The 26,793-nt window shown below is 39.3% G+C and overlaps 1 protein-coding gene across 1 annotated transcript; it reads left to right on the forward strand.

Moving 5' to 3' along the window:
* Positions 1-1,983: 1,983 nt before the first annotated feature.
* TRUB1 (TruB pseudouridine synthase family member 1) lies at positions 1,984-25,511 on the forward strand. Its single transcript, XM_081104446.1, has 8 exons — positions 1,984-2,262; positions 5,311-5,409; positions 8,907-8,962; positions 14,222-14,303; positions 19,133-19,205; positions 19,941-20,080; positions 22,784-22,840; positions 23,596-25,511. The coding sequence occupies exons 1-8, from the start codon at positions 2,007-2,009 to the stop codon at positions 23,853-23,855; spliced, it is 1,023 nt and encodes a 340-aa protein (XP_080960572.1). The 5' UTR covers positions 1,984-2,006; the 3' UTR covers positions 23,856-25,511.
* The last annotated feature ends 1,282 nt before the right edge of the window (positions 25,512-26,793 follow it).

A 26,793-nucleotide genomic window follows, 5' to 3' on the forward strand; every position in this document is an offset into this window, starting at 1 on the left:
AAATAAATGTTGCTGTTCAGAAATAAATTCTGCTGTTCTAGCATCCCAGAAATAAAATGTGCAAGAAATATCCGTTTCTTTTTATTTTCATTTTAATCAAATTAACTCTGATTCTGCATTGAACTTGTGGAACATTCAAATGGAAGTATTATTTCATCACCCCTAGTTCTGCCCTCCCTTACTCCCCACACCCCGGAGTCACGACTGCATTAGGGGAGCTTACTGATGTCTAGACACTGGGTAAAGGCTCTGTAATCTCCACGTCATCATTGCTCAAGCCTGCTTTAAACTTCCTCGCGCAGCCTGCTTCTAAGCCAAGGGGAGAAATCTTTGCTGAAGCTAGAGGGTGCTTGCTCCCTGGGGGGGGGGGGGGGGGGGGGCGGGCAGCCATCCCATCTGAAGTCACGCCCCCTTCCTGGAAACTCTTGAAGTTGGCTCAGGTATCCACTAACCCTGGGACCTGAAGATCTTTCACTTTCTCTGACCTTGTTCTTGAAATAATTCTATTCTCTTCTGGCCTCTCCCCACTGCCCCTTGGCCCAGGCTTAATGTTTTCGCTTAGCGTAGGCTTTTATAATGGACCACAAGAGTGAGCGACTCCCTTTTAGGAATTTCAGCTTCTTTCCACCCTGCAAAAACTCCCCAGAGATTTTTTTCCCCCGGCCTTTCTTTTTTGTGGTATGATTTGCATAACATAAAATTGTCCCATTTTAGTGTACGGTTTCCTGGCTTTAAGTACATTTGCGTTGTTGTGCACCCCAAAGGTTTAATGGGAGGTCTGATTGAAATGGGGGGATGGTGAAAACAGAGGAAGAAACAGTTTTTAAAATATTATTCTTTCATGTCTTTGTGGCACTTCAAATGGAGCCCCCTAACAGGTGAATCTGAGAAGCTAAGAGGCATCCTTAGGATGTTAGATATTAATAATGTGCAAGAGGAGGAGGGGGAGGAGGGGCGCCCGTAAGGAAACTTGCGGAAACAACGAAGGAAAACCTTATCTGCCTGACATCACTCACAATATGACTTAATGCATCTGGAGCAGAAGTAAAAGTAAGAACTGTTCTCCGCTCTGCCGTGGGCCAGGACCAGAACCATGTCCCTGAATTGGGTTGGGTAGTGCCTATCTCCCAGAGGCCTCAGACGGGAAGGAAAGTTCCATTTTATGAACCACAATAATGCCGTTTGATACCTAAGCAGCGTGTTACAAAGGGATGCAATCCACAGAAGACTTAGAATTTAAAATCTTGGAATTATTAAGAATTACACTTAATGACTTGCAGGGGGGGGGGGGGGGCCGGGGGGCGGGGCGGGGTGGAGTGTGCCTGAGGGGTGTCAAAATAGCCCACGTGATTTAGCACGGGCTGGGCCGAGGCGTTTCTTTCGGGGGGTTGGAGGACTCTGTATCCATTTATTCGTTTCCAAATAATTCCTCACGTGCCTGCCGTGTGTGAGGCACCGAGGAACCATATGGCAGGGAACAGGTGAGTAGGTTCGTTCCTCTAATAGAGTTCACATTCAGGTGTATTTTAATTCTAAAACCGCAAATCCAAGGGCACAATACACTGATCGAAGCAGTGAACCTAGGGAGCCACGGTTTTTCACAAGCCGCAGCAAAAGTCAGAATTTTAAGTTTTCTATTCTTGGGTGCTGGGTCTTAGTTAAGGGCAACGGGCAGGTGGGATGTGAAGACATTTCCCGCCGAAAATATACACAGACTTGGTGTTTGGGTTCGACAGCTTAGCTCTTGCGATTAAAAATGACACCTACGGCACCGCACTAACATTCTCTAAGAAGCAAACGAGATTATAGGAGAAAAACCACTTACTCCATCACAGCCCTCGGAAGGCACAGCCGCCTCTCAGCCAGCGCAGGAAGCCCATGGACTACAATTCCCAGAAGCCCTTGCGACCCACCCATTCGGCAGCACAGCTTCGGAGTCGGGCGCGCTCCTTGTTGCGTCATCCGGGTGAGACTGCAGATACAAAACAGACCAGGGCTACAAAAGCATGACCTCTGCTGAGGCGGCGGCGTGGTCATCGTCGTCGTCTTTGGAAACAGACTCAGCCCCAGTCCCTGAAACTGCAGGAACCGCTGCAGCCGCGGCGGTCGCGGCCGCGGCCAGGATGGGACCCGGAGCCAGGGTCTCCAAGGCCGCTTTGGCCACGAAGCTGCTGTCCCTGAGCGGCGTGTTCGCCGTGCACAAGCCCAAAGGGCCCACTTCAGCCGAGCTGCTGAATCGGCTGAAGGAGAAGCTGCTGGCAGGTACTGCAGCCCGGGTGGGGGCCAGGCGGAGAGCGGGAGCCACAGAGAGCACCCTCGCGTCTTGCGCGTTCAAGGCTCAAGAGATGAAAGGAAAGGGAGAAGGTTCGCTGCGTTAGATCTGGACAGACATCTGGGGCATCTCGTGCTTGCACTCGAACGCCTGTAGCCTAGTTGGCAGTTGTCTCTCTCAAGGGAACGAAACACAACACAACAAAGCCCACGCGTACACAAATACACCCCGGCACGTGGCCTTGCAGACCCATTTGCTGTAATCTGACCCTGGAGGAGCCTTCGGGTCACGTCGGTGAACGCCACCCAAAGGAAGCACTGACTCCATACCTCCCAAGTTGCATTGAAGATAATGTTGGAAATGCAGACACGTGTTACTTTGGTTAACCAAGGTTTAATGCAGAGGTTTTCACATAGCGGGCAGAAGAATCCCTTGTACAAGTACAGATTCCTAATCCCTGCCCTCCCAGAGCTTGTCATTCTAAGGATTGGGGTATTTTTAGGAAATTGTATTTTTAAACGATTGCTCCAGGTAATTCTGGTGTCAGTAGTCTGGGGGCCACATTTTGGGAACACTAACTATAACTTGCTCACTTCTGTAGGAACATTCTTTTTGTTTGCTTTGTCATATGCACATTTGAAAAGCCTAAAGGTTCTCTCAGTTCATCTGCCTAGTAGTTCATTTCAAACAGTGGCATCAAGGAACCTTAGCTGTTTATTGGACACCTTCAATAAACCCGATCTGTGTTAGCCTCTAGGGATGTGAAGATGAAAGTTGCTGTCATCCCTTAACTGAGCTGGTAGCCTCGTAACGTCTGCAGCCTTTGGTGGTAAAGTGATTTCGCTAGATATGTGAGGCCCTCCAGACTTTGGTCCTGGCTTGTCTTTTCATTCAACCAGTGCAGGAACTAACTGTCTTACATCGTTTCATATCCCCTGACAAACTTCACGCTTTCGCTTAAATGCAAAAACAAATTATCCTGCTAAGAATTGTTCATTGAAACATACGCTTACAGATTTAAATGTTTATTGGCAATAGGTACCCTCTTGCAGATGTTTAATTCCAGTTTTATATCGACTCCTTCTTTTGTTAAACTGTCCTTATACTTTTGTTACCTGTAGGGATGGGTGACAAAGGAGATGTTGAAAGAAGGCATTGCATCAAGGGCAAGCTTTGTGGGGTTGTGTCCTTTTAGCAGAATTGCTGCATTCATTTGGCCCGACTTGTTAGCTAAACTTGAAGGCTTTTTTTGACCCTCAAGGTAATGAATACCATTCTTTTTCTTTGACAGAATTCTGATAGGATCAAAGCCGTATCCTGGCTTTCTGGTTAATCTGCCTCCAAGAATTGAAGTTTCTTCTTGAAACATGGTTAAAACTGATGTGTCAGGGCATTGCTGGATGTGTCAGTGGCTTCTGCCGGAAGCTACTCACTCAGATATAGACATTCTCATTGCTACTCTCCATTTCTGTATTGCTTGTGATTGGCCTATTCTGTATTTATATTAGCTAGATATAGACCAAAGCTTCCCCAAAGCACTTCTGACTGGCTGTTGTAATTACCTGGGACGGTTCTTAAAGAGACAGATTTCAGGGCACCATAATCTAATGCCAGCCGGTTTGACAACCCCAATCAGTGATCATGACCTCTGTGTATTAGCATTCCTTGCCTTTCCTTACATTGATTCATGTCACCCTAAAATCCCTGCTCTTCTTTGTCTGTTTGACTCTTTCAAGGCCTGCACATCACAATTTTAGGCTAGAAAAGACCGTACTAAACATTCATCCATGCATGGTACCAGTGGGGTGAACCAAACTCCAGTATAGTAGAGTGGTATGTCTTCAAACTTGAAAGGTGAATTTGGACTCAAAAAGAAGACAGTAAATTTATAGGCCTTTCTACTCCAAGGAATGTCAAGCTGAAAAGAGAAAGAGTTCCCCAAAAGGCTTCTATAAACTCATGGATGAGAGATCCCTAACAGGTTGTGAGTGAAAGGAGAAGAGTCGGAAGCCTAGGTCAGGCCTTACAGGTTGATGTGGAAGCAGACAGCCATGCCCTCCCAAGCGTGGTGTCGTCGTACTCAGAGAGTGGCAGTAAGACTGTGTCCCAGAAGCCATGGTTCTGTCTCAGCAGGGTGGTAATTATGTGATAAGGCTGAGCAACCCAGCACAGTGGTTTTTGGCTTCTCCACTATTGCTTTGTTTTGGCCCTTTTCCTCCCCTCTCCTGCCCCTCTGTCTTTTTATTTTCTTTTGCCGCGTCTTCTGTCTTCTTGGTGTCAGGGGTGATAAGGAAGGTTTGGCTGACTTAGGTGGTGTGGACCAATACAGCTGTTCCTGCTCCTCTCCTTACTTCAAGTCCAGGAGCCAGTATTCTTTCAATATATTCTTATATGCCATGATAATAACAACCACCTACAGGTAGAGTGCTTTGCCGTTTCCAAAGCACTTTTCAGATAACATTATTTCAGTTTATCTTTACAAGAGAATATGAGATAGACCAGGTGGGCATCCTCTTTGTTGTTGTTGTTGCTCTTTTTATTTATTTTTCTTTTGGAATCTTCTTTTTTTTTTTAAATATTTTTATTGATTTTTTTTTTTTAGAGAGAGAGGAAGGAAGAAAGAGAGAGAAAGAGAGAGAGAGAGAGAGAGAAATATTGGTCGGCTGCCTCCTGTATGCCCCCCACCTGGAATTGAATCCGGGGGAACTGGCCTCCTTTTGGTACATGGCACAATGCCCAACCAACTGAACTACACCTGCCAGGACTACCCACTTTTAAAAAATATTAATTTTTTCCTGATGAGAAAATGAATCCCAGTTTCTAGATCACTGATTTGGGAATACCATAATTTCTGTAATTTAGGGAGTATCTATACATTTTTAAATCTGATTTTTTTGCTAGTAATGTTGTCATAATCTAAATATGTTAACTTTATAAAACACTTTTTATTTGTTTTAAATACTCCTACCCTCACCCTCCCATGTGTGTGAAGACGCGGCTTCATCTGCTTTGGTCTTTCTTCCCATTTACTCTCCTAGAAGCTGGAATGCCTTCTGCAGAATTAACCAAGAGGAAAAGGCAGACTTTGAAAATCGGGCACGGAGGGACTCTCGACAGTGCAGCCAGAGGAGTTCTGGGTAAGAGATGTGAATGGAAGTTTAATATAACTGTCACTCAGTAAGAAATACATATTGTCTGAGAACAGATAAGATAGAGATAAGACAAAGCCATGCCATTTTCAGTCCCTTTTGGCATATTTCAGATCGACTGGCCTTCCCAGATTCAGCTGAAATGCTGTCTCCCACATGGGAAGCCTGCCCACTTGCTTCTCTGTGCTGCTGACGTAAAACTTCATTCTGGTCTTTGTTTCTGTTAACTCCCTGGGCTGAGAACAGGTCTTTTTATTTCTGTACCTATACAACAGACACCACAGAAATCGGAATATGATTTTTTTGATCGATTGAATGGGGGAAAGTTGAGTACAATTTTTGTCCAGTAAACTGTCCCTTGAATGAAAGCTGCATGGTTGGCTGAGGTTTCAACTCCAGGTGATTTTTCTACATACCCCTTCTGGATTAATCTTCCTAAAATTCTACTTTCACCGGTCACCGGACTTCTACGGGCCTTGGTTTACTTGGGTACAAAATGAGAGGGTTAAGCTGGGTAACTCTAAGATGCCTTCTCGTTTCACATGTCTTTATTCTGGATGACTGACCTAGCGGGGAAATCAGTTTGGCCTTTCAGCCAGGCCAAAACCTAACATGCAGCCTGCTCCCAAGACCTCCTGCACTCTGACTGATAAACCCACTGTGCCCGTCCTTGCATTTTTGGAGTATGCTCCTCTCTTCTCTGTGTTCAAATCCTGTACCTCCCTGTTTGAAATGCTTGAATGAAGTGTTCTCTGGCCCTGTCAGCCATTTACAGTGCAGCTTCCTTTACCTCCTACAGCAGTGGTTCTCTCTGTGTTCATTTTGACATCTTATCTAATACTAGACAAACATGTAAATTAACCATCCCTCCACTACGCTCACCAGCCAATCAGGAGAGTATGCAAATTAACTCAACAAAGATGGTGGTTAATTTGCATATGTAGGGGCAAAGCAGCGGAGCAAAGACTGAAGGCTCCATTGGGAGCCGCAAAGACTGAAGGCTCCGTCCGGAGTGAAGACCTGGGTCCTGGGTGCCGGAGGAAAGCTGGTGCCGGCAGCCAGGGGAAGGGAAAGCCCATTGCACAAATCTCTTCATGCAACGGGCCTCTAGTTTAATCATATTCTGTGATATTGTTATTTAGTGTCATTCACTCATTAATTCAGGCAACTTTTTTCGGGGGGCACTTGTGAATTCCCTTGTCTGCGTTTTATTTTCCCAATAAGATTATAAGCTTTTTCAAAGTCCGAAAATGTGCTATTCCATTTGAAGTCTTCTTCTTGAGACCGTGCGCATAGTAGCTGCTTAAGAAATACTGTTTGGAGAGTCTTGACTGGAACAAATTGCATTGAGTCTTTGTTATTATTATTATACAAAGTTTTTGCCACAGCAGGAGCAGCTACCATCTGAAGAGTGCTATGTTCCTCAGAGCATATCGGAGGCAGACAGTTGTTATCTTAGTCCTGAAACTAATATTGCTCTTATCATGGATGCTTAAAGGGGGTTGAGATAGACTTTATGAAGGAGTTGGGATCTGAGCTGGGTTCCCAAGTGGACTCTGAATACTTGGCTTAGGAGTTGGTACTGTAGGCACTGGGACCCTACTGAGGATTGTTGGGGTAGGGGGAGGCTTTGTAGTGTACAGTATAGGTTTTCAGAAATGGCAGGAATAGGTAGAGGAATGGGTAAGATGTAGGAGTCAGGTTTGCAGTGGTTTAGGCCAGTGGTCGGCAAACCGCGGCTCATGAGCCACATGTGGCTCTTTGGCCCTTTGAGTGTGGCTCTTCCACAAAATACCACGTGTAGGTGCACACGTAAAGTGCGATTGAAATTTCGTGGCCCATGCACAGAAGTCAGTTTTCTGCCTGGGCGAGTCTATTTTGAAGAAGTGGCATTAGAAGAAGTGGGGGTATGTTCGCTGAGGTCGACCCCTCAGATTGAGGACGTTTTTAGCAAAGGCCTGTTTAGGAGTACCCTAATTAAGTTAATAACAATGTACCTACCTATATAGTTTAAGTTTAAAAAATTTGGCTCTCAAAAGAAATTTCAATCGTACTGTTGATATTTGGCTCTGTTGACTAATGAGTTTGCCGACGACTGGTTTAGGCAGATTTAGGCTGGTGGCAGGCAGTGGGAAGAAAGCCTGGATGAGGAAGGTGGGAGGGAGGATGAAAAGGAACAGCTCTGCTCTTAGCCAGTCTGGTTTGAATTTTAACTCCATCTCATACTAGTTGTGAGATGCCGGACAAAGTTCTTAGTCTATATTTCAACTTCCTTATCTATAAAACAGGGACAATTGCATTACCTTTTAGGGTTGTTATAAGGATTAAATGAGCTAATGAATGGAAAACATTTAAAGTGGAATTTGATAAATGGTAAACTCAACGAGTGGTATGCTATAAATATTCATGATAACTCAGCTTGCCGATAATTTCTCCTTGTTACTTCTTGTTATTCTGAATTGTGGTGATTATATTGTGTTCTTTTACAAAATTGTACCCATTGATGAGAAATATTTCAATTTTTATGAACATTTGCTCACTGTTCAGTGAAGAAATGATTATATCCTGTGATGCTCGACTAGTGAAATGTGTTATCATGTGGATAAATAATGTTTGCCAGTGAAGAGTCAGGTGGGCCATTGTTGTACTTTATGGTCTACGTGAGCATACATTCTCCAGACTCTCATTTACCACGTGTTCTTCTTTGCGTTGGGTTGATTTGTTAATGATTCTGTTTTCTTGATTGTATAAAGCTGGGCAGTAATCATCTTTAAATGGTTCATTAGCTATGATGATAGCTTTTGCTTTGTTTAATAATGAACTCTGTCAAAAGACTATCATACCATGGCTAATTGTACCATGTATTTTTCACTGATGCCCGTATAAAATTCCAGTGAATCCTTTAAGATTTTTCTAAGACTTGTTATTATGTAAATGACCTGGTTGAGGTTCCTACCATATTTTACACTTTGAGAAAGAAAAAAACCTCTCTCTCTCTCTCTCTCTCTCTCTCTCTCTCTCTCTCTCTCTCTCTCTCTCCCTCCCTCTCCCAACATCCCCCCCACCCCCACCTCAACATTCCCTCTTCAGAATTTCTTAGCTGCATGACAAGTTCAATGGGTTGGAGCAGGGGTCCTCAAACTTTTTAAACAGGGAGCCAGTTCACTGTCCCTCAGGCCGTTGGAGGGCCGGACTATAGTTTAAAAAAAAACTATGAACAAATTCCTATGCATACTGCACATATCTTATTTTGAAGTAAAAAAACAAAATGGGAACAAATACAATATTTGTATTTGCATGTGGCCCGCGGGCCGTAGTTTGAGGACCCCTGGGTTGGAGTATTGGAAGTCCTCAATTTATGCTAAATATGTGCTTTTCCCGACTTTATGTTAAATATGCCAGGAAGTTATGTCCAGGATCTGTAGGTATTTTAAAACCTACTTTTCATAATAGAGTGTCCTAATATTTCTTTCTTTGATTTGTAGTGATTGGAATTGGAAGGGGAACAAAAATGTTGACCAGTATGTTGTCAGGGTCCAAGGTAAGAATACTAAAATAATTTTGTTTTTCTTTCTACCTTGAATATTTTCCTCAATGACCATGTGTTGGATTTTATCGAGTAAAAAATAAACCATACAAATTGCATGAGCGAGTGGCGATCCTGAGTATTCATCACAGTGTCTACAGTCATACCAGAGAATTAAAAATATCGAGACTACAAATTGGAAATCCAAGATTGAAAAACAAATTTGATTTATAAGAGCAAAAACTTTGCTATGCCCAGCCCATATTTTTAAAAAATCATATCTATTTTTTTATATAATTATATTTCTTAGATGCAAGGGAACTTACAGATCATAAATTCCATTGGCAGATTTAATAAACCTTGGAATTTTTATAGAAACAGTACCATTTTGTAAAAGGTGCACTTTTCAACAAACACATGCTTTGTTCAGTGGTTGCAAACGTTTGCTGAAGAGAAGAATTTGGCTTCTTTAAGATGCTAAGTTACATCATTCACCTGTTAGAGTAGCCTTGACTTTTTTGAGTCTCTTGAAAGGAGGGAGAGGAGGCAGTATTGGGGGAGGCCTGAAACCTGTGGACTGCGTCAGGCCTTCAGTGAGGAACCCTCAGGAGGAAACAGCGGGGTGAAGGAGAGTGAAACGAGATGTCAAAGTGGTTAACCTTTCCGGGCCTCTCAGGTTTTCCTCGGAAAAATGATTTGATCCTCTCTAGGGCCTCTTCCAGGTCTAAGAGATAATAACCTCTGCATTCGATTAGTTACTAGGGGATAATAGTCGAGGCTAGGGACCAGTGAAAATGCCTATGGGAGGACAGTTAATAGGCCCTTAGGTGGAGAAGAATTTCAGCAAGTTGCTGGACTAAGGTTTTTGTTTTAAAACCCTTTCTCTGAATGGGATATAAAAAGTTGGTAAAGTGATTTTTGTCTAAATTGTTTTGTCTAATTTGTGTGTTTTTTCAAAGGTGGTAAAAGACTGTTTAAAATTGTTTTTTAGTTCATTGCAGACCGATTGATGACTTTTGTAAAATGTAATTAAAATGTTACAGCATTGTCACATTGCTGAATAAATTTCTAAACGCCTTCATTTTCTGAAATTAATCTTGTCATGGACATTGGATCTTGGACCACACTTTGAGTGGCAGTGGTCGAAGTTAACTTTTCTTAAAATAAAAAGCCCTGGAGAGTGTAATGCCTTTGACATTACATTTTAGTTACCAACTGTCATAAAACCTGTCTCTTTCCGTTGAAATGGATCTTAACGCCTTAGATAAACGGACGAATTCAGTGTTGCTCGCTCTGCAATCTTGAGAATGTAGGTGTGGAAAAGACACAGAAAACAAACATTGTTTTAGAATGCAGGAGTTCGACTGTTTTACAGTAAGTATGTACACTGTGCTTTAATGACACACAGAGCTTAGAATCTGTTTCTGATAAATGTGTGTGTGTGTGTTTTGCCAGTCGCTTAATATTTTTTTATTAATATTAACTCTAAAGTATAAGCAATAGCAATTTTGATATAGAATAATGGATGATTTTTATTTTCTTTTTTGATATGATTTGGTATTTTCCAAAATTTTTACAATAAACAAGTGACTTTTATAATAACAAAAAAAAGATATATTTACATTAAGGAATTTGTTTGGGTTTTCCCCAGATAAAATATTTTGAGTTCATTGGAATATTTATTATTCACCCTCAACCACAAGTATGCAAAACACATTATATGTTATGGAAAGGTTTTACATGTAGATTCCAGGCATATTTCCAGAAATATGATGACTGGAAATGTAAATACATTGTTGGCTCTGGTTAAGCTTTATTTGTCACAAACCATTTTGGTATTGAAGTAGGAAAGCTGCATGTCATACAGCGAAGTCACTAATCCTCAGTAATTTAAATGGAAAATCCCAGGTGCCTCGCCTCACAGGAACCTAGTTCTTGGGTGCGTCGCATTTCAAAAGTAGGATTATTGTCTCATTAGCTGTTTGTATTTTTTAAACTTTGAGTTTTAGATTGTGTATGTGCTGAAATATTAAATCATTCGAATTTTTAACTTTGTTGAAGATTATATTTTTCTCAAAAGCAGTTAAAAACTGTTCATGCATTTTAAAAAATAGATTTCAGAAGGAATCTTAGAGATCCTCATATTCAGGGGCTTTCAAAACTTTTTTTTTTTTAAATTTTGTTTTATTGCTTAAAGTATTACAAAGAGTATTATATATGTCTCCTCTTTTTTTCTTCCCTTGACCAAGACCCAGAGTGAGTAAGAAATTCATTTGACATCATGACCTTATATACACATACATGTATAAAATTTTTATTAAACAACTTTAACTGGATATAAGGCTTCTCCCATATCTATGTGGTAGTAGCTGTAGGCAAAGCCAGCATTTCCTCAGGAGGCAGCTTTTATCTCCTCCAACAGCTGAACAAGTGTGATTGTTGGGGTATACACACTTTTCCACCCTGGATGTGCTCAAGGACAGTAATGTACCCCAAGTATACAGTAGCATGTTTAGGGTAACCAGCCAGTGTCAACCTGAACGTGACTTGAATAATGCTCCTGTGAAGCGCAGCCGGCTCTCTAAGATCTAAGCATGCCTCACCACTTAATCAACTTGGTCCAGTTTGTACCTTTTCTTTACCCTCTTGTTAATATGCATGCATTCCATTAGCACTATACTGAAAGTTTTGAAGGGCTTACACTTAGGAACTGTACAAAAGCACTCCTTTTTTAATGAAGGCATTCAAAGCCACATGTTTTTGGTTTGGTAGTGTTTTTTTAAGTGTTCTTCCTCATTCTAAATAATATCCCTTTGTTTGTGAAACTTTGAATCACAGACTTTCAAAATCAAACTTCAGAAAAAGCAGTGCCTCGTTGAGATGGAAATAATTATGTACACTCTCTGTAACACAAACATATTCCTTTCTTCTGATGAGTTCAGAAGCCGACTTTGCTTTTAAAGTTGTCTGGTGGGGTTCAGGGAGCTGGAGGATGAGTGAAGTAGAGAATAGAGTGATATTAGTATCTGCAAGGAACCATGAATTCCAAAGAGCACACGGTTCAATGGAAACTTTAAAAATTCTACAGGTCCTCCATTTGTTTTATTGTAGTGGAATTATGCTGTAATGAATTCATTCATAGAATTCACACTTTCCAGATATACATCATGGAGCATGAACAACTCTAAAACCCTGTCTCTGGGTAGAAGGCCTTTAGACCCCGTAGCACAGAGTGGCGGGGTTGTGTATACACACTCCCAGATAGTTTTTCTTCTGCCCCATAACTTCTTGGTGGTGAGGCTTTGTTTCAGCTGAAGGCATAACTGTCTGGGTGGGTTTTTCTAAGTCAGTGGTTCTCAACCTTCTGGCCCTTTAAATACAGTTCCTCATGTTGTGACCCAATCATAAAATTATTTTCGTTGCTACTTCATCACTGTAATGTTGCTACTGTTATGAATCGTAATGTAAATATCTGATACGCAGGATGGTCTTAGGCAACCCCTGTGAAAGAGTCGTTCGACCGCCAAAGGGGTCGCGACCCACAGGTTGAGAACCGCTGCATAAGAGACTAGCACAAATATGAAATATACTTCCTGATTGCATTGTGTTTTTCTTATTCAACTGGACAGATTATTAAGACAAAAATCAGAAAGCATTGTGTTGCTTTACTGTTTCTTATGGGAACTCACTGTAACGAGATGAGTCACTCTAACCACTGTTATTGTGAATCATTTTACCTTTTCTTTTTTTTTAAATATAGTAACAATAATAGTATTTTTTTTTTTTTATTGCTTACCAGGTTCTGTTGTTATCCCTATTTTGAGATCATGGGAATGAGGCTGTAATAGGAAAGACTACTTTAGCATACATTATGGATTGTGGTGGAGCGAGGATTCGAACCTTTGAGTCTGTGCTCTTCCCACTCCACCCTACTGTACTTCTCCCTGTTTTATGCTTCATCAAGGTTGATTGTTCCAAAATAGAGAAGCAGAAGTGGGGCATTTCAGCTGATGAGACTGAAGGTTTAGTTACAAGAAACTCGTTTTTGTCAAAATTAATAAAAAATTTAAAAGTAAGTTCAAATGCATTAGAACATTCCTTCCATGTTGTAGTTGTAAAAATAAATCTGAACTGTATAATAGAAGATTATTTCATAGAGGGGCACAAGGCTGATATAAACTGTCTGCTTGCTTATGAGGATTTGAAGTTTAATACTTTTTTCATTTGTGTCTGGTCCATTTACTAGCATAATAAGCTTGTTAATAAAATATATTTGAGCTTCCTCTTTTAAAAATTGCTCACATAGCCCTGGCCAGTGTTGCTCAGTTGGTTGGAACATCGGCCTGTACACTGAAAGGTTGCTGGGAGGCAACCGATTGATGTTTCCCTCTCACATTGATGCTTTTCTCTCTCTCTCCCTCTCTCTCCCCCTCCCTCCCTCCCCCTCTCTCCCTCTCTCTCCCTCTCTCTCCCTCCCTCTTTCTCTTCTTCTCATCCTCCCTCCCTCCCTCCTCCCTTCCCCTCTCAAGTCAATAAGCATGTCCTAGGATGAGGATTTTAAAAAAATAATTGCTCACATAGCTACAGATTTTGCTCAATGGGAATTACCTGCCTTGCATTTTTCTCACTATTCTACGTGATGCTCCAGTTAACATTTGAATTTGACCAAATGAGAGACGTATAAAGACTGTGTAGTCCAGTGTGCCCTGAAATGAGTAGTAAAACAGTCCTCAGTTAACTAAGAATGATCTAATTCTTTCCTTGTGAATAATGACCATTTCTTAGAAGCGACCTTTGGTAAAATTGTTGACTCTTGTGATGGCCATGTACGGGTGTATTATACCATTCTCATTAGTATATATGAAAATTTTCCTTCCCAACCAAAACTAGTTTTAGAAATCTGTGTGCAATAATAGGCCATTTAGTGGCCAGGGAGAGGTCAATGGGTGAAAAAGGGTGACATATGTAATACTTTAAACAATAAAGAACTTAAATAAAAAAAAAAATAGGCCATTTATAAGCCACAGTTATTGATAAAATCAGGTTTTTCTTTGTCATGTTGGCTGGTGTGGGAAGTTTGCTAATGTTCTCCAACTTACACATGTACTTCCCACATATCAGAAACTAACAAAACACTTGCAGTCTATTATTTTTTTTGCCTTTATTTTGTATCAAGCTGGTTGTATTAGTAAAATTCTGTATGACTTTCAGGACATGCATGACAGTTTTCTTTACCGTTGTGGCCTGTGTTTCTCCCTGTGTCTCTTCCTCTAGAGGTATATTGCCATTGGAGAGCTGGGGAAAGCAACCGACACACTGGATTCTACGGGAAAAGTAACAGAAGAAAAACCTTATGGTATGGCGTTCATCTAAAGTACTCTTTTTTAACATCTAGAAAAATTTTTTGTGAATTCAGAATTCTCTAACTTGATACTGCCAGTGATTTTAGTTTCCAGTACATTTTTAAAAAAATGATTGGAAATGGTATATTACATTGTTTATTTGGTATGAGTTTAATAAAGATTTATTATAATTCTTTTTCTATAGTCAGTTTTTATAATGTTCAGAATTCTTGCAAATAATTTCTTTTCTGAAAAACACTTGTTGCCAGGATTTAGGACATTTTTCCTAGTAAATGAGAAACAAAGCAGAGAGATGCTACCGGTGTCTTGCAATTGTCTGTTTTATTTGTTTATTTATTTTACAGTTACTTCTTAGCTGTTGAGATAAATGCACCATGTTTAGTGCTTTAAAACTAGTCATGTCTCTCTGCTTTTGGAGTATATAGAAAGATACGACAAAGGGGAAGCTATTTCTCTGGAAATAAAGCATAACTCACTGAGCCCAGCTTAATTTTTCTACTATTCCTTTTTTTTTTTTTTACTACTTTAAGAAAGGATAGATAAATGAAATGGTTTCCTAGCAACTGTCCCAGTTCTCATGCTATTTATAATGCAGCAGTTTTGTACAGTCAGTTCACCTATGTTATTATGTCAGCAATTGTGAGTTACATGTAGGCTTTCTGGGGTGTGATTTTTTTGCCTGTGTTTAATGTTATCACTCCTTAATTTGCCTAAAGGCAATCCAGCACCTGGCTTCTCTGTACTTTTGTGTTGAGTGTCCTCGCTATATATTTCCTATTACCCCAGTACTGAGACCAACCTCTTCCTCATTCATTTTATCTAAATTTTCCAATTTACTGGTATAAAGTTGTTAATATTTTTTATGATTTTTTAATTTGGAAATAATATCAAACTTAAAGAAAAGTTGCAAGAATAGAGCCATATTTTTTTTTAGTTTTCAGCATACCGATGTTTTACTTCTTAATAGCATTATTTTGATGCTGTTATAATTAGGTTTTTTAAATTTTAAATTTCTGATAGTTCATTGCTAGAATATGGAAATGGAGTTGATTTTTGTATAATGGTCTTTTATCCTTCTACCTTGCTAAACTCACTTATTTTTTAATTTTTTTTTAAAATATATTTTATTGATTTTTTACATAGAGGAAGGGAGAGGGATAGAGAGTTAGAAACATCGATGAGAGAGAAACATCGATCAGCCGCCTCCTGCACACCCCCTACTGGGAATGTGCCCACAACCCAGGTACATGCCCTTGACCGGAATCGAACCTGGGACCCTTCAATCCGCAAGCCAACACTATCCACTGAGCCAAACCAGTTTCGGCTAAACTCACTTATTAATTCTGGTCACTTTTGTGTAGATTTCTTATTAGAGTGGGTGTAAAGTAGACAGTTTCTCAGGTCTAGATTAGCCTTACTCCTGAGACAGGCTTTTCTAGGGTCTCGATTGAATGCCTTGGGTGTTCACCCGAGTTTCTTCATTCCGGATGGTTGGAATTCAAACGTCTTTTAGCCTTGTGGGAGCTTTGGTACCAGTTCTTTGGTTAATTTTGTGGCAGCTTGTGCTGTATATATGTGCAGCTTGGAATTCAGCCAAGTCTCAGCTGGAGCCCTATAGACGTCGGTATAGTTCTCTCCAACTCCAGCTGCTGCTGCTTCCCAAGGTCCGGTTTCTGGTGGCGAGATCCCGGTGCTTTGTTTGGGATTTCCCTCCCCGCACCACCGTTCAGAAAGCTCCTCCAAGCTGGAGCAAGTGATGGTGGGCCTGGCCTTGCTTCCTTCCCTTCTCTCAGGGAGGGCAGTGCTTGCTGCTTGTGGTCTGATGTTGCAAAGCAGCTGTTTATTATAGTTTCTTCCAGTTTAACAGCTGCTTATGGGGGCAGCGCTCTGTCGTGGTCGAGTATTGTTTTGAACTCTCTCATGTCATTTTTTACTTCCTAGTTCAATTAAGCACCATCATCCTGTAAGTTCACAGAAAGAGGCACTACATTTTAAGCAAATAACAACGTGTAACATGATCTTGCATAAATTAATTTTATGTGAATGAAGCTTTAAAAATTAATTTCAAATTAATACTGTCACATTGATGATTCATTAATTTGCTAGACAAAGAATAATTACTCACACCCTGCAGCTCTTGTATCATACCCATCTCTTCTGCCAAATGGACTTCTCTGGGCTCCTTATTGGCTATCCTTGCTTTGGAGGTTTTATTCTCCATTCCTTCTTAAATCCTATGGAGGTAGAGTCTTTATTTTATGTCATAGGGACAATTATTATTATTTGGATTCCAGCTGCTGCTGCTTCCCAAGGTCTGATTTCTGTTCGGTGACAGTGCTCTATTGTAGATACAGCCAGCATACTTACTACATACTCGTTTAGTAGCGAATATAATCTTTATTTATAATATTTATTATATTCACTTTTATGCTAAAATATTATATTCACTTTTATTGCAAAATAACTTTGCATAGGCTTTCTGTCGGTGACTCAAACATTAGGTGAATGATTGGCCTAGGTCACTTTTAATTCCTCTTAGACCTTGAACCTATTATTCCACAGCAAATTAAATGCAGCAAGACTACCTTGAGTGCCATTGCAGTTGTATGAGAAGAAAAGCTGTCGTTGCCTTTAAGGAGCTTAGAATTTCATTATCGAGATAATACCTGTGTGTGTGTGTGTGTGTGTGTGTGTGTGCGCGCGCACAGTTTAAAATCGTGTATGAGTAATTGCAGAATAAACAACACAACCCATAAATGCCTGGGATGTTAAGTCAGAGAATGACACGCGGCAGAAGTAGAATGGGAAGGAGCACCTCTTGTCATCGTGTGTGGGGGATGCCAGTAAAAGAGCCGTCCAAACAGGACAAAAGAGGACACATTAGCAGGAACGTCAGTGAAGAGGCCAGCCCAGCAGTAAAAGCTGTTCGGCCTTCTTTTTAAAGATGTGTTGCTAAGTTATGAACTGTTGCAATGTTATCAACAATGGCATTTCTTTCTGCTATTGCCAGCATGGCGTCTAGAGTTGGATGTTTTGCAAAACTAAGGTGCCACCAGTAATTAGGCTTTAATGTTGCAGTAGAGTGAAATTTTAATGGAAAAATCCTCATTCGTATCATGAGCTACGTCTGTTTGAAAAACAGGGTGAACAGAATAGCCTTCTGAGGTCTGCCTTTTTGGAGCAGCTAGGTGTTGGAGAAATTCTTTCCAGTTCTGTAGGTGGTCTCTGTTTGAGTCTATAGTAGATTCTGGTCCTTTGTTCCTTTTGAGCTTGGAAGGATCAAGGTCACAGTGAGGTTAAGACTGTCTTGCTGTGTTGGTATTGAATCTTGCTCTTTTTTAATTTTTATTCTGGTGTTAGAACAGTAATTCAAAGTGGATTAATTATTTTTTTGTTAATATTGTTTAAATAAAATAAAATATAACAAGTATATTCCAGGAAAAAAAACTTAGATTTCCTATAAAGTGGAAACAAAGCACTGTAATTTCTTTCCATTATCTATGACCTAAGTTATAGAATACTTCTATAATTTAGTGTGTTATTGACTGTGAAATATGTCAGAATGAAAATCCCAAATACTGAATTTCAGTAATAATTTTCAGTTGTAGAAATGTACATTAATAGTGCTTCATTTTATTTGGAAATATCAAACAAGCTGAAAATATGACTAAGTGATATATTTATTTTTTAAATTTAGAGTTATTTATTTTTAAATTTATCTTTATTGTTGAAAGTATTACAGATGTCCTGTCCTTCCCTCCCCACATTGACCCTCTCCATCCTGACCCCCTCCTCCCCAGGCCTTCACCACACTATTGTCTGTGTCCATGGGTTATGCATATATGCCTATAAGTTCTTTGGTATATTGAAAGCTTTTTTTATGTCTTCATTCAGATTTTCTAAAATCGTTGTTTAAAAAATGCTTAGTAATCATGCTAAGAGTCTTTGGTATGTATATTTTCTTTTTGCCCTGGCTTATTTTTGAGGCAAAAGTGAGACTCCTGATTGAGAGTGTTCACTCAGGGGGAAGGTGGGGGTAAGGGGTGAGATCAACCAAAGGACTTGTATGCATGCATATATGCCTAACCAATGGACACAGACACCAGGAAGGTGAGGTCATGAGTGGGGGGTGGGGGGGCAATGGGCGGGATAAGGACACATATGTAATACCTTAATCAATAAAGAAAAAATAAAAAGAACAGAAGTTGCAAGAGCAATGAAGGGGGGAAAGAAGACTGATAAATACAGCTTTGCTGTGGAACAGAATTCAGCGTGAGTGTATAAAATGTGTATCACGCCATAGAACTGCTTTGAAATCTATTCAGTACAATTTTTAAATGTTTCATAATTGATCATCTTCAATTCTGCATTAAGTTACTTATAATATTTGATGCCTGGAGAAACGTAGAAGATAACTTACGGATTTTTTTCCTGCTTTCTGACCACCTCGTTTTTGGTCACTGCAGGGCCATTTCTGTAGCTAATGCAACATTTCCTAAGTTCCTCTAAAGGCCATAGTAAGAACCAACTAAATATGTTTATATGATTGAATCATTTTTATTGGAGAAAATAAATGGAAGCAAAGGAAATTTGGTTTTAATATTAGGCAGTATAAGACTTTCTTCCCCTTTTACCTCATGAATGTGTAATTTATTCATTTTAACAAGGTAGAATTTGCTAATAAAACATATACTATATAGTATATGCTTTCGTCTGAAAAAATTGTAATGAATTTTCAGAGCTTTTGGTGCTATGCAAATAGCACATGTACTTCTGTGGTTGTCTTAGTGTCACTCTTTTTGTTGTTGTTCACTTTTGGCAGATCAAATAACACAAGAAGATATTGAAGGCATTTTACAGAAATTTACTGGGAATATAATGCAGGTACCTCCCCTGTAAGTTCAGTTATTAAACTTGAGTCAATGTTTAGCTTTATTTTTCAATGGTTGACATCACTTTAATTTAAAAAACAATTTTCTTTTTTAAAATGTATGGTGAAACAGGTTTTAAATTTGGCATAGCAAATGATAATTTTGCCTCCAAGGTAAAGACTTAAACATTTTAGCAGGTGATGAATGAACATTGTTTTGGATCTTATTGTTGAAATAAATTAAACATATGTGTATTCACAGGAACTGTTTTAGAACTTTCTTCTCTGTGATTGTTCCAAGGATTTTGTAGTCTAATAAAATTTTATCTCACATGGCTAAGATCTGTTAAGTAGATTACTTGCTTATTTGTTTTTCAGGAACATTTTGATAACTTTTATGTGAAAATGAATATTATTGGAATGGAAATTGTTTCAAGGGAATATAGCTGAGATCCTTGTGACCAGAGGCCTTGTGCCCTTTACCCAGGATGAGGTCTAATGAGGACGTGACCAGACCACCCCCAGGAAGATGGTTAGAGGATAGAATTGACAAGGTTGCTCATTGGGCGCCAGACTGAGTCCTGTTTGTCTCAAAGATATTTACGAGCTTTACTCCTGACACCCTTGTGGAGTAGATTAGAAGAAATAACCAGTTCATTTTTCTTAGAAGGACTTGCAATTTAAAGGGCTGCTAGCCATCCTCTCCATGCTATAATCTGGAATTAAATTCTGTCATTTTTTCTTAATTCTTCTTTGTAAGCTATTCTGCATTAAAGAAAGATGGACAGAGACTTTCCACTTTGATGAAGCGAGGGGAAGTAGTAGAAGCAAAACCTGCCAGGCCAGTTACTGTGTACAGTCTCTCCCTTCAAAAATTCCAGCCACCATTTTTCACATTAGGTAAGACAGAGAAATTCAAAATCGTTTGTATGTACGTGTACCTTTATTTTGTGTTCAGCTACTTTTGTGTGATTTTAATGGATCCCTAGGATATTGGAGAGTTTTAAAATTCAAATTTATGGAAGGTTAGGATTTGTTGATACCCTTTGATAACACATTTAATGAGGATACCTACAGCTGGAGGTTCAGAAATATCTTTCTAGCCCTAACCAGTTTGGCTCAGTGGATAGAGCATCGGCCTGCAGACTGAAGGGTCCCAGGTTTGATTCCAGTCAAGGGCATGTACCTTGGTTGTGAGCACATCCCCAGTAGGGGGTGTGCAGGAGGCAGCTGATCGATGTTTCTCTCTCATCGATGCTTTTAACTCTCTATCCCTCTCCCTTCCTCTCTGTAAAAAATCAATAAAATATATTTAAACAAAAAAAGAAATACATTTCTAAATGGGGTTTTTTATATATTGCATTATACTATCCTATATAATAAAGAGGTAGTATGCAAATTGGCCATCATACCCTCACACAAGATGGCCGCCCCCAAGTGGTCAAAGATGGCCACCACAAGATCGCCAGCAGGGGAGGGCAGTTGTGGGCCAGCAAGCCAGCAGAGGACGGCAGTTAGGGGTGACCAGGCCTGCAAGGGAGGGCAGTTGTGGGCAACTAGGCCTTCAGGGGAGGGCAGTTGGGGGTGACCGGGCCAGCAGGGAAGCAGTTAGGCGTCGATCAGGCTGGCAGGGGAGTGGTTAGGGGGTGATCAGGCTGGCAGGCAGAAGCGGTTAGGGGCAATCAGGCAGGTAGGCAGGCGAGCAGTTGGGAGCTAGCAGTCCCGGATTGTGAGAAGGATGTCTGACTGCCGATTTAGGCCCGATCCCTTGGATCGGGCCTAAACCGGCAGTCGGACATCCCCCGAGGGGTCCCAGATTGGAGCAGGTGCATGCTGGGCTGAGGGACAACCCCCTCCCCAGTGCATGAATTTCGTGCACCAGGCCTCTAGTCTTTCTATAAAGTTGTAAGTAACATACCTTAGATCTCTATGGAGAAGAGTAGGTGAGTATATATTTTCAAAATTTAATGTTTTAAAATTTATCTTATGGATACTTGTTCCCCCGTTTTGGCTAGTATCTGATAGAGTACCTTCAGTATAAAATCCATACTAATTTGTCCTCTTAAAACAAAGCATTTTTAGTTTTAGAACAAGACATCTAGGAATGGTGTATTTTTTTCACCTTCTTTGTTACTGCAAGTAACTGTTAAAGATAATGAAAATAATGCATGAGGCAGAAATGCATTATTGGACACAGGGTACATTTTAATTCAGGATATCAATTTGAATTTATCTAATAAATTTAAAAACCAAAAAGTTTGTTTTGCTTGTTTGGAAATTTTATGATCTCCTAGTTGCAGAAAGTAGTCGCTAAAGCCCTGAACATACAATAGCCATAGTTTGGGATTCTTAAGCTTCCTTGAATTGATCCTACTCTTAATTTCATGGTGCATACCAAATAGGATTCCTTTAATTTCCCAAAACTTTTTTTCCTGAGCTTTGTTGCTTTAACGTGTTATCCGTCAGAGTATGGTTTTTGTACAATTGAAAAAAGAAGTCATTCCTTTTCTTTAGTTTCCTGATTTTAAAATGTTTGACAAATAATGAGAAAAACACAGTCATAGATATTTTGTTCCATTCCATGAAAATGCAGCAGTTGGGTTGGCACAGGAGATATTATCTATGAAAGTAAGAAAAACTCAAATTTTTCCGATGGCATTGAAGCTGTAAATGCTTCAGTTTGTCCACTGGAGGTTGTGATAGGCCAAAAGCGTTGTCTTTGCACCAAAGCCAAAAATAGTGCATGAATGTTGACCCACTTACATTTGATCTAGTGCTCATTTTTTATCTCAGCTCTGGTCCCCACCCTTGAGCTAATGGGAAAAAATAAAGAATTAAACACTCTAGGTAGTAAGTTCTGATTATTTCCCTTAAACGGCTTTATTTGTATGATATGACTAGAAGCAGCTGGAATACAGCATGTCTTGTGGATAAATAAAGATAATCCAGAGCCCTACTCTTAACCAATAAACTTGTGTTATGCCGTGTTAAGAAGATGTTTAAATATGCATTTAGTTTTAGAACATTGTGTAATTTTAGTTATTTTATGATTTCTTTAGGAATATTTCCAAGAAAACACTTAAGAATGCTGAGCTCCCATGTAGTATATTACCCCAAACGTAATCCCAAAAAAGGATTTTTGTTTATTTGTTGTAATTGTTGAGAGTACAAATCTGAAACTATTTTAAAAATCTACAGCTGATGATAGCAAAGCTGAGATGTCTAACCATTTCAAACCTATTAAATGAACAAGGCGTAGAAATCTGAAAATATTTTTTTAAATCTTCAGCTCATGATCGCAAAGATGAGATTTCTACTTAAAACCTATTAAATGAACAAGGCTGAAGCATTAAGGTGGTATGACTTGCCAGTTAATTTAAAATGTGTTCATGAGTTTCTGCTGTTTGCTTTCTCCACGCTCTGACTTTTCAATCTCACAAACACATACGCTGCTGGATGAATAATTTATGTTTTAGCACATAAATATTTTATCACCCGATTGTTTGCATAGTGCATTTTTACATTTGTTTAGAGGCATCTTTTCTATGTAAAGTGGATTTCATAGGAGGTTAGCAATTTACCATGTCATTGTTAACATTCCAGATGTTGAGTGTGGAGGAGGTTTTTATGTCAGAAGCTTGGTCAGTGACATTGGCAAAGGTAAGCATAAATGTATTATGAATTATCATCTAGAGAGTAATATCCCTTTTTTGATGAGAAGAGGGAATTTCCTGTTTGTCATATCTTTGAGTACTGGCCTTATGATCTGCGCTCTCGCTGCCTCCAGTTTCGGAAGCATTCGAGGTTTATGGCACACAGTTATCAGCATCGGCAGCTGCAGCGAAACATTTGTAATGAGAGAAGGTGGGGGGTGGGGGGCAGAACATGACGATGGGAACAATGAATGGGAGGACCAACATTTTTTTCAAGCACAAAATATTTGAACCCAAAGCAGGGAGGAGAGAAAAAAAAGATGTATCCTTCCACAAGTTATTTTCATTGGTACAAGTCAAGTGTTTTAAAAACTGGAAGCGACAGTCTTACAAAGAGCCAGGAAGTGGCAGTCCTGGCTCCAGTGTTTGCTGGCAGTTGTGACACTGGACAGGTCATATTACTTCATCTGCCACGCGAGAGTAATAGTTACCTCATTGGGGTTGCCTCGTGGGTCAAATGAGAAAAGGGTGTGTAAGTTCCTTGTGGACTTTAAAGCCGTTTATAAGGTGAGTTATTAAATACTGTTTTGCTATTTAATCATTTCTTAATCCCAGGGTTCTTGGTTCTTGTGTTGGATTATTGCAGCTTTACCTTTGGTGTGGTTTTGAGAGGTTTGCGTCAAGGTCTCTCATTTGAAAGCAGAGCCTGCCATAGGTGAATGACTTGTCCTGTGGGTTTCCTTCCACCTTCTGTTGCTGCAGAGCTCTCTTCCTGTGCCAACGTGCTGGAACTGACCCGGACCAAGCAGGGGCCTTTCACGCTGGACGAGCACGCCCTTCCCGAAGACAAATGGACCATTGATGACATTGCGCAGTCTCTGGAGCATTGCTCATCTCTCCTCCCAGCAGAGCTGGCGCTTAAGAAACCAAAGCCCGAGGACTCTCAGGAGCACGGTTTGAGCTGTGAATATATAACTCTGAATGAGACGAAGGGAGAAGACGGTGAAATTAAGACATGTTAAGATTGGCGTGGGTCGTCATTTCTTGGTTGGCATTTGAAACCCGTGTACACAATGACGAGCTACGGGCAAAGGACAGTTCCCCCACCCCCTTTTTTTGGGGGGGAGGGGCACGAAAGAAAAATGTCCATCATTTACAGTTTCAAGAGGGTACAGTGTTATCTGCTATCCAGGATAAGGAGCCTTGCAGTTGTTCAGCTCTTTGCCGTACCATGTAATGTTCTGGAATATTATGTGGTTAGATTGGATTCAGGAAAATCAGCTTTCTGATTTTGATCTTGCTTCAAAGTCTTTTCCTGTGAAAAAGCTGAACATATTTTCTAATCAAAGAAAAATGACATAAGAGCTACATGTTTCTTTGTCATCACAAAAGTTAATGTAAATTAATGTCACTTTGACTTTATTTTGGCTCTCTGGTGACTCTGTTGTATTGAAATTCTTACACAATGTTAGAAAAGGCTGTTATTTAACTATTTTTATGTTTTGGAGAGTTTGCCATTATTAAGAACATTTCTTTGATAAGGATGCATTATTTGGTAATAGCCATGTTTGTTTAGGTCTTGGACATTAATAAACTTTTAAAATAAATGTTTATAATTATACCAAATTATTGCTGCTACCACTTAAGGGATGTCAATATAGGACTAAATGTTTAAATTGGCCTCTACCATTAGTACACAGGATAGCCCAGTGGCTTATATTTTGGGAACTATGAGATCTTTTTCTGATCTTTTTTTTTTTTTTTTAAATATATTTTATTGATTTTTTACAGAGAGGAAGGGAGAGAGATAGAGAGTTAGAAACATCGATGAGAGAGAAACATCGACCAGCTGCCTCCTGCACATCTCCCACTGGGGATATGCCCGCAACCCAGGCACATGCCCTTGACTGGAATCGAACCTGGGACCCCTCAGTCCGCAGGCCGACGCTCTATCCACTGAGCCAAACCGGTGTCGGCTTTTTCTGATCTTTTTAACAGTTGACCACCCTGTACTATGTTAGTAAATAGCAGTTTTTTAAAAGTAAGCTAAAGAATGTATCTTAAATTAAAAATGTTTTTATTCTTTAGTATTTATTCACACCTTTTGAAGGGTATTGTTTTTTTAATTTGCTTTCAAATGATATTTATAGCCTTAGAGATAGTCACCGTGCATTTCCAGCTATCTCTTTTGTTCTAAATATTTAAAAAGTTATTCTCAAACATTTTGATTCTAATAGCTTATTGATGTCTGGCCAGTGTTGCTCAGTGGTTGAGCATCAATCTATGAACCAGAAGGACATGGTTCAATTCCCCACTAGGATACCAGTCCAGGTTGCAGGCTCAATCCCCTGTGTGGGGCATGCAGGAGGCAGCCAATCAGTGATTCTCTGTCATCATTGATGTTTCTATCCTTCCCTTCCTCTCTGAAATCAATAAAAAAAATATTTTTAAAAAAAGACAAGTAGCCTACTGAAAATTTTATCTCCCTTGTTAACATAATTTTGAAAGCGAAGTCACATTACAAAATAGCAGATTTTCTATGTAATGAGAGTTTCTTATTTTTGTTATGGAAGAACAATATATTATGCAGCCAGTTTGTAGAAATTAGAAATGTTTAAGCCCTGCTTCATTTATTCAAGAAGTATAGTTTCAAAAAGAGGAATCATTAAAAATTTTCATAACATAAGAGTGTCTTGATTTTTATGGATTGCATTTCTTTTAAGGTAGTTGCCTACTTGCAACCTTTAACTTGAAAATTTTCAATATGAAAACTAACATGATTTTCTTTATGGCTAACCTATTAGAAACTCAATATAAAAATGTATATGCTTCAGGAGAGTATTTTCATCACATTAGCCACATATTTTAAATGAAAATACTAAAAGTAATTCTTAGTGTGACACAGAGCATTATAAGGAAAAGAGTTTGATATCTCAAGGTATTAACCTAAAATGCCAAACACACAGAGTTGTAAATTCAAAGTTTACAGTTTTATTTATTCCTATCTAGTGCCTTGCAGGTTGTTAACCAAAAGTGGCAGTGGCTGCTCGTCTGTTGGAATGTGTTCACACACTGCAGTGAAGGTCCCAATTGAGGAATAAGGTCCCTATTGAGGAACATATACAGGGGCATTTCTGTTCTACATCTCAAAAATTGACATGTATGATTTACTAATGGAGAAGAGTAGAGATTATTTGAATAGGCAAGTGACTTTAAAATAGTAATGATCTTTTTCTTTTATATTGAAAACATTGATGAAAATTGTGCCAAATGGGAAAATTCCCCATAATCCTCACCATCCCTGTGCACTGACTTCAGAACTTTAATTTTGTATTAATATTTTCCCTTTTGTTTGCATAATTACAATCTTAAAGTACCTATTTCTTTTTAATTGGCTGGGTTTTTTTTACTTCATTTTATTGGATATGTAATTAGTTTTGATCATTATTATTTTAATCATATGACTTCATATTCAGTTTATTTAAACTATTTTCTATTACTGAACACTTAAGTTATTTTTTATTTTATTAGGATAAATTCCTGGGAGTGGGATTAGTAAGTGGGATAATATGAACAATTTTACCATTCTTAATATGTTTGCCTTATTGCTTTCCCAAAGAGATGTAACATTTTAGTGTCGCCATTTCAATATTATCAGTTCACTAAAAGTTTACAGCTTTTTAGGTGGGGGTTTGATATGTTGCTGCTAATTTAGTAAGTATAAGAGAGAGTTTAAGATTGCTCTAATTTGCTTTTATGTGGCTTTTCGTGTACCTTGTTCATTTTTATAAATAAATGTCTTATGGTTTCTTTATACATTTGTATGAGTTACTTATGTAGGTAATACTTGGTAGAAGTATTTTCATGGCCTTTGTGTTGTTTTTTTAATTTTATTTTCATGTTTCAATTTTTGCTATATAATTTAAATAATTCTTCAGATTTTATAGTTCTCATATTTAT

This window comes from Myotis nattereri (assembly GCF_964212035.1).
Source record: "Myotis nattereri genome assembly, chromosome: 13".
Taxonomy (NCBI): domain Eukaryota; kingdom Metazoa; phylum Chordata; class Mammalia; order Chiroptera; family Vespertilionidae; genus Myotis; species Myotis nattereri.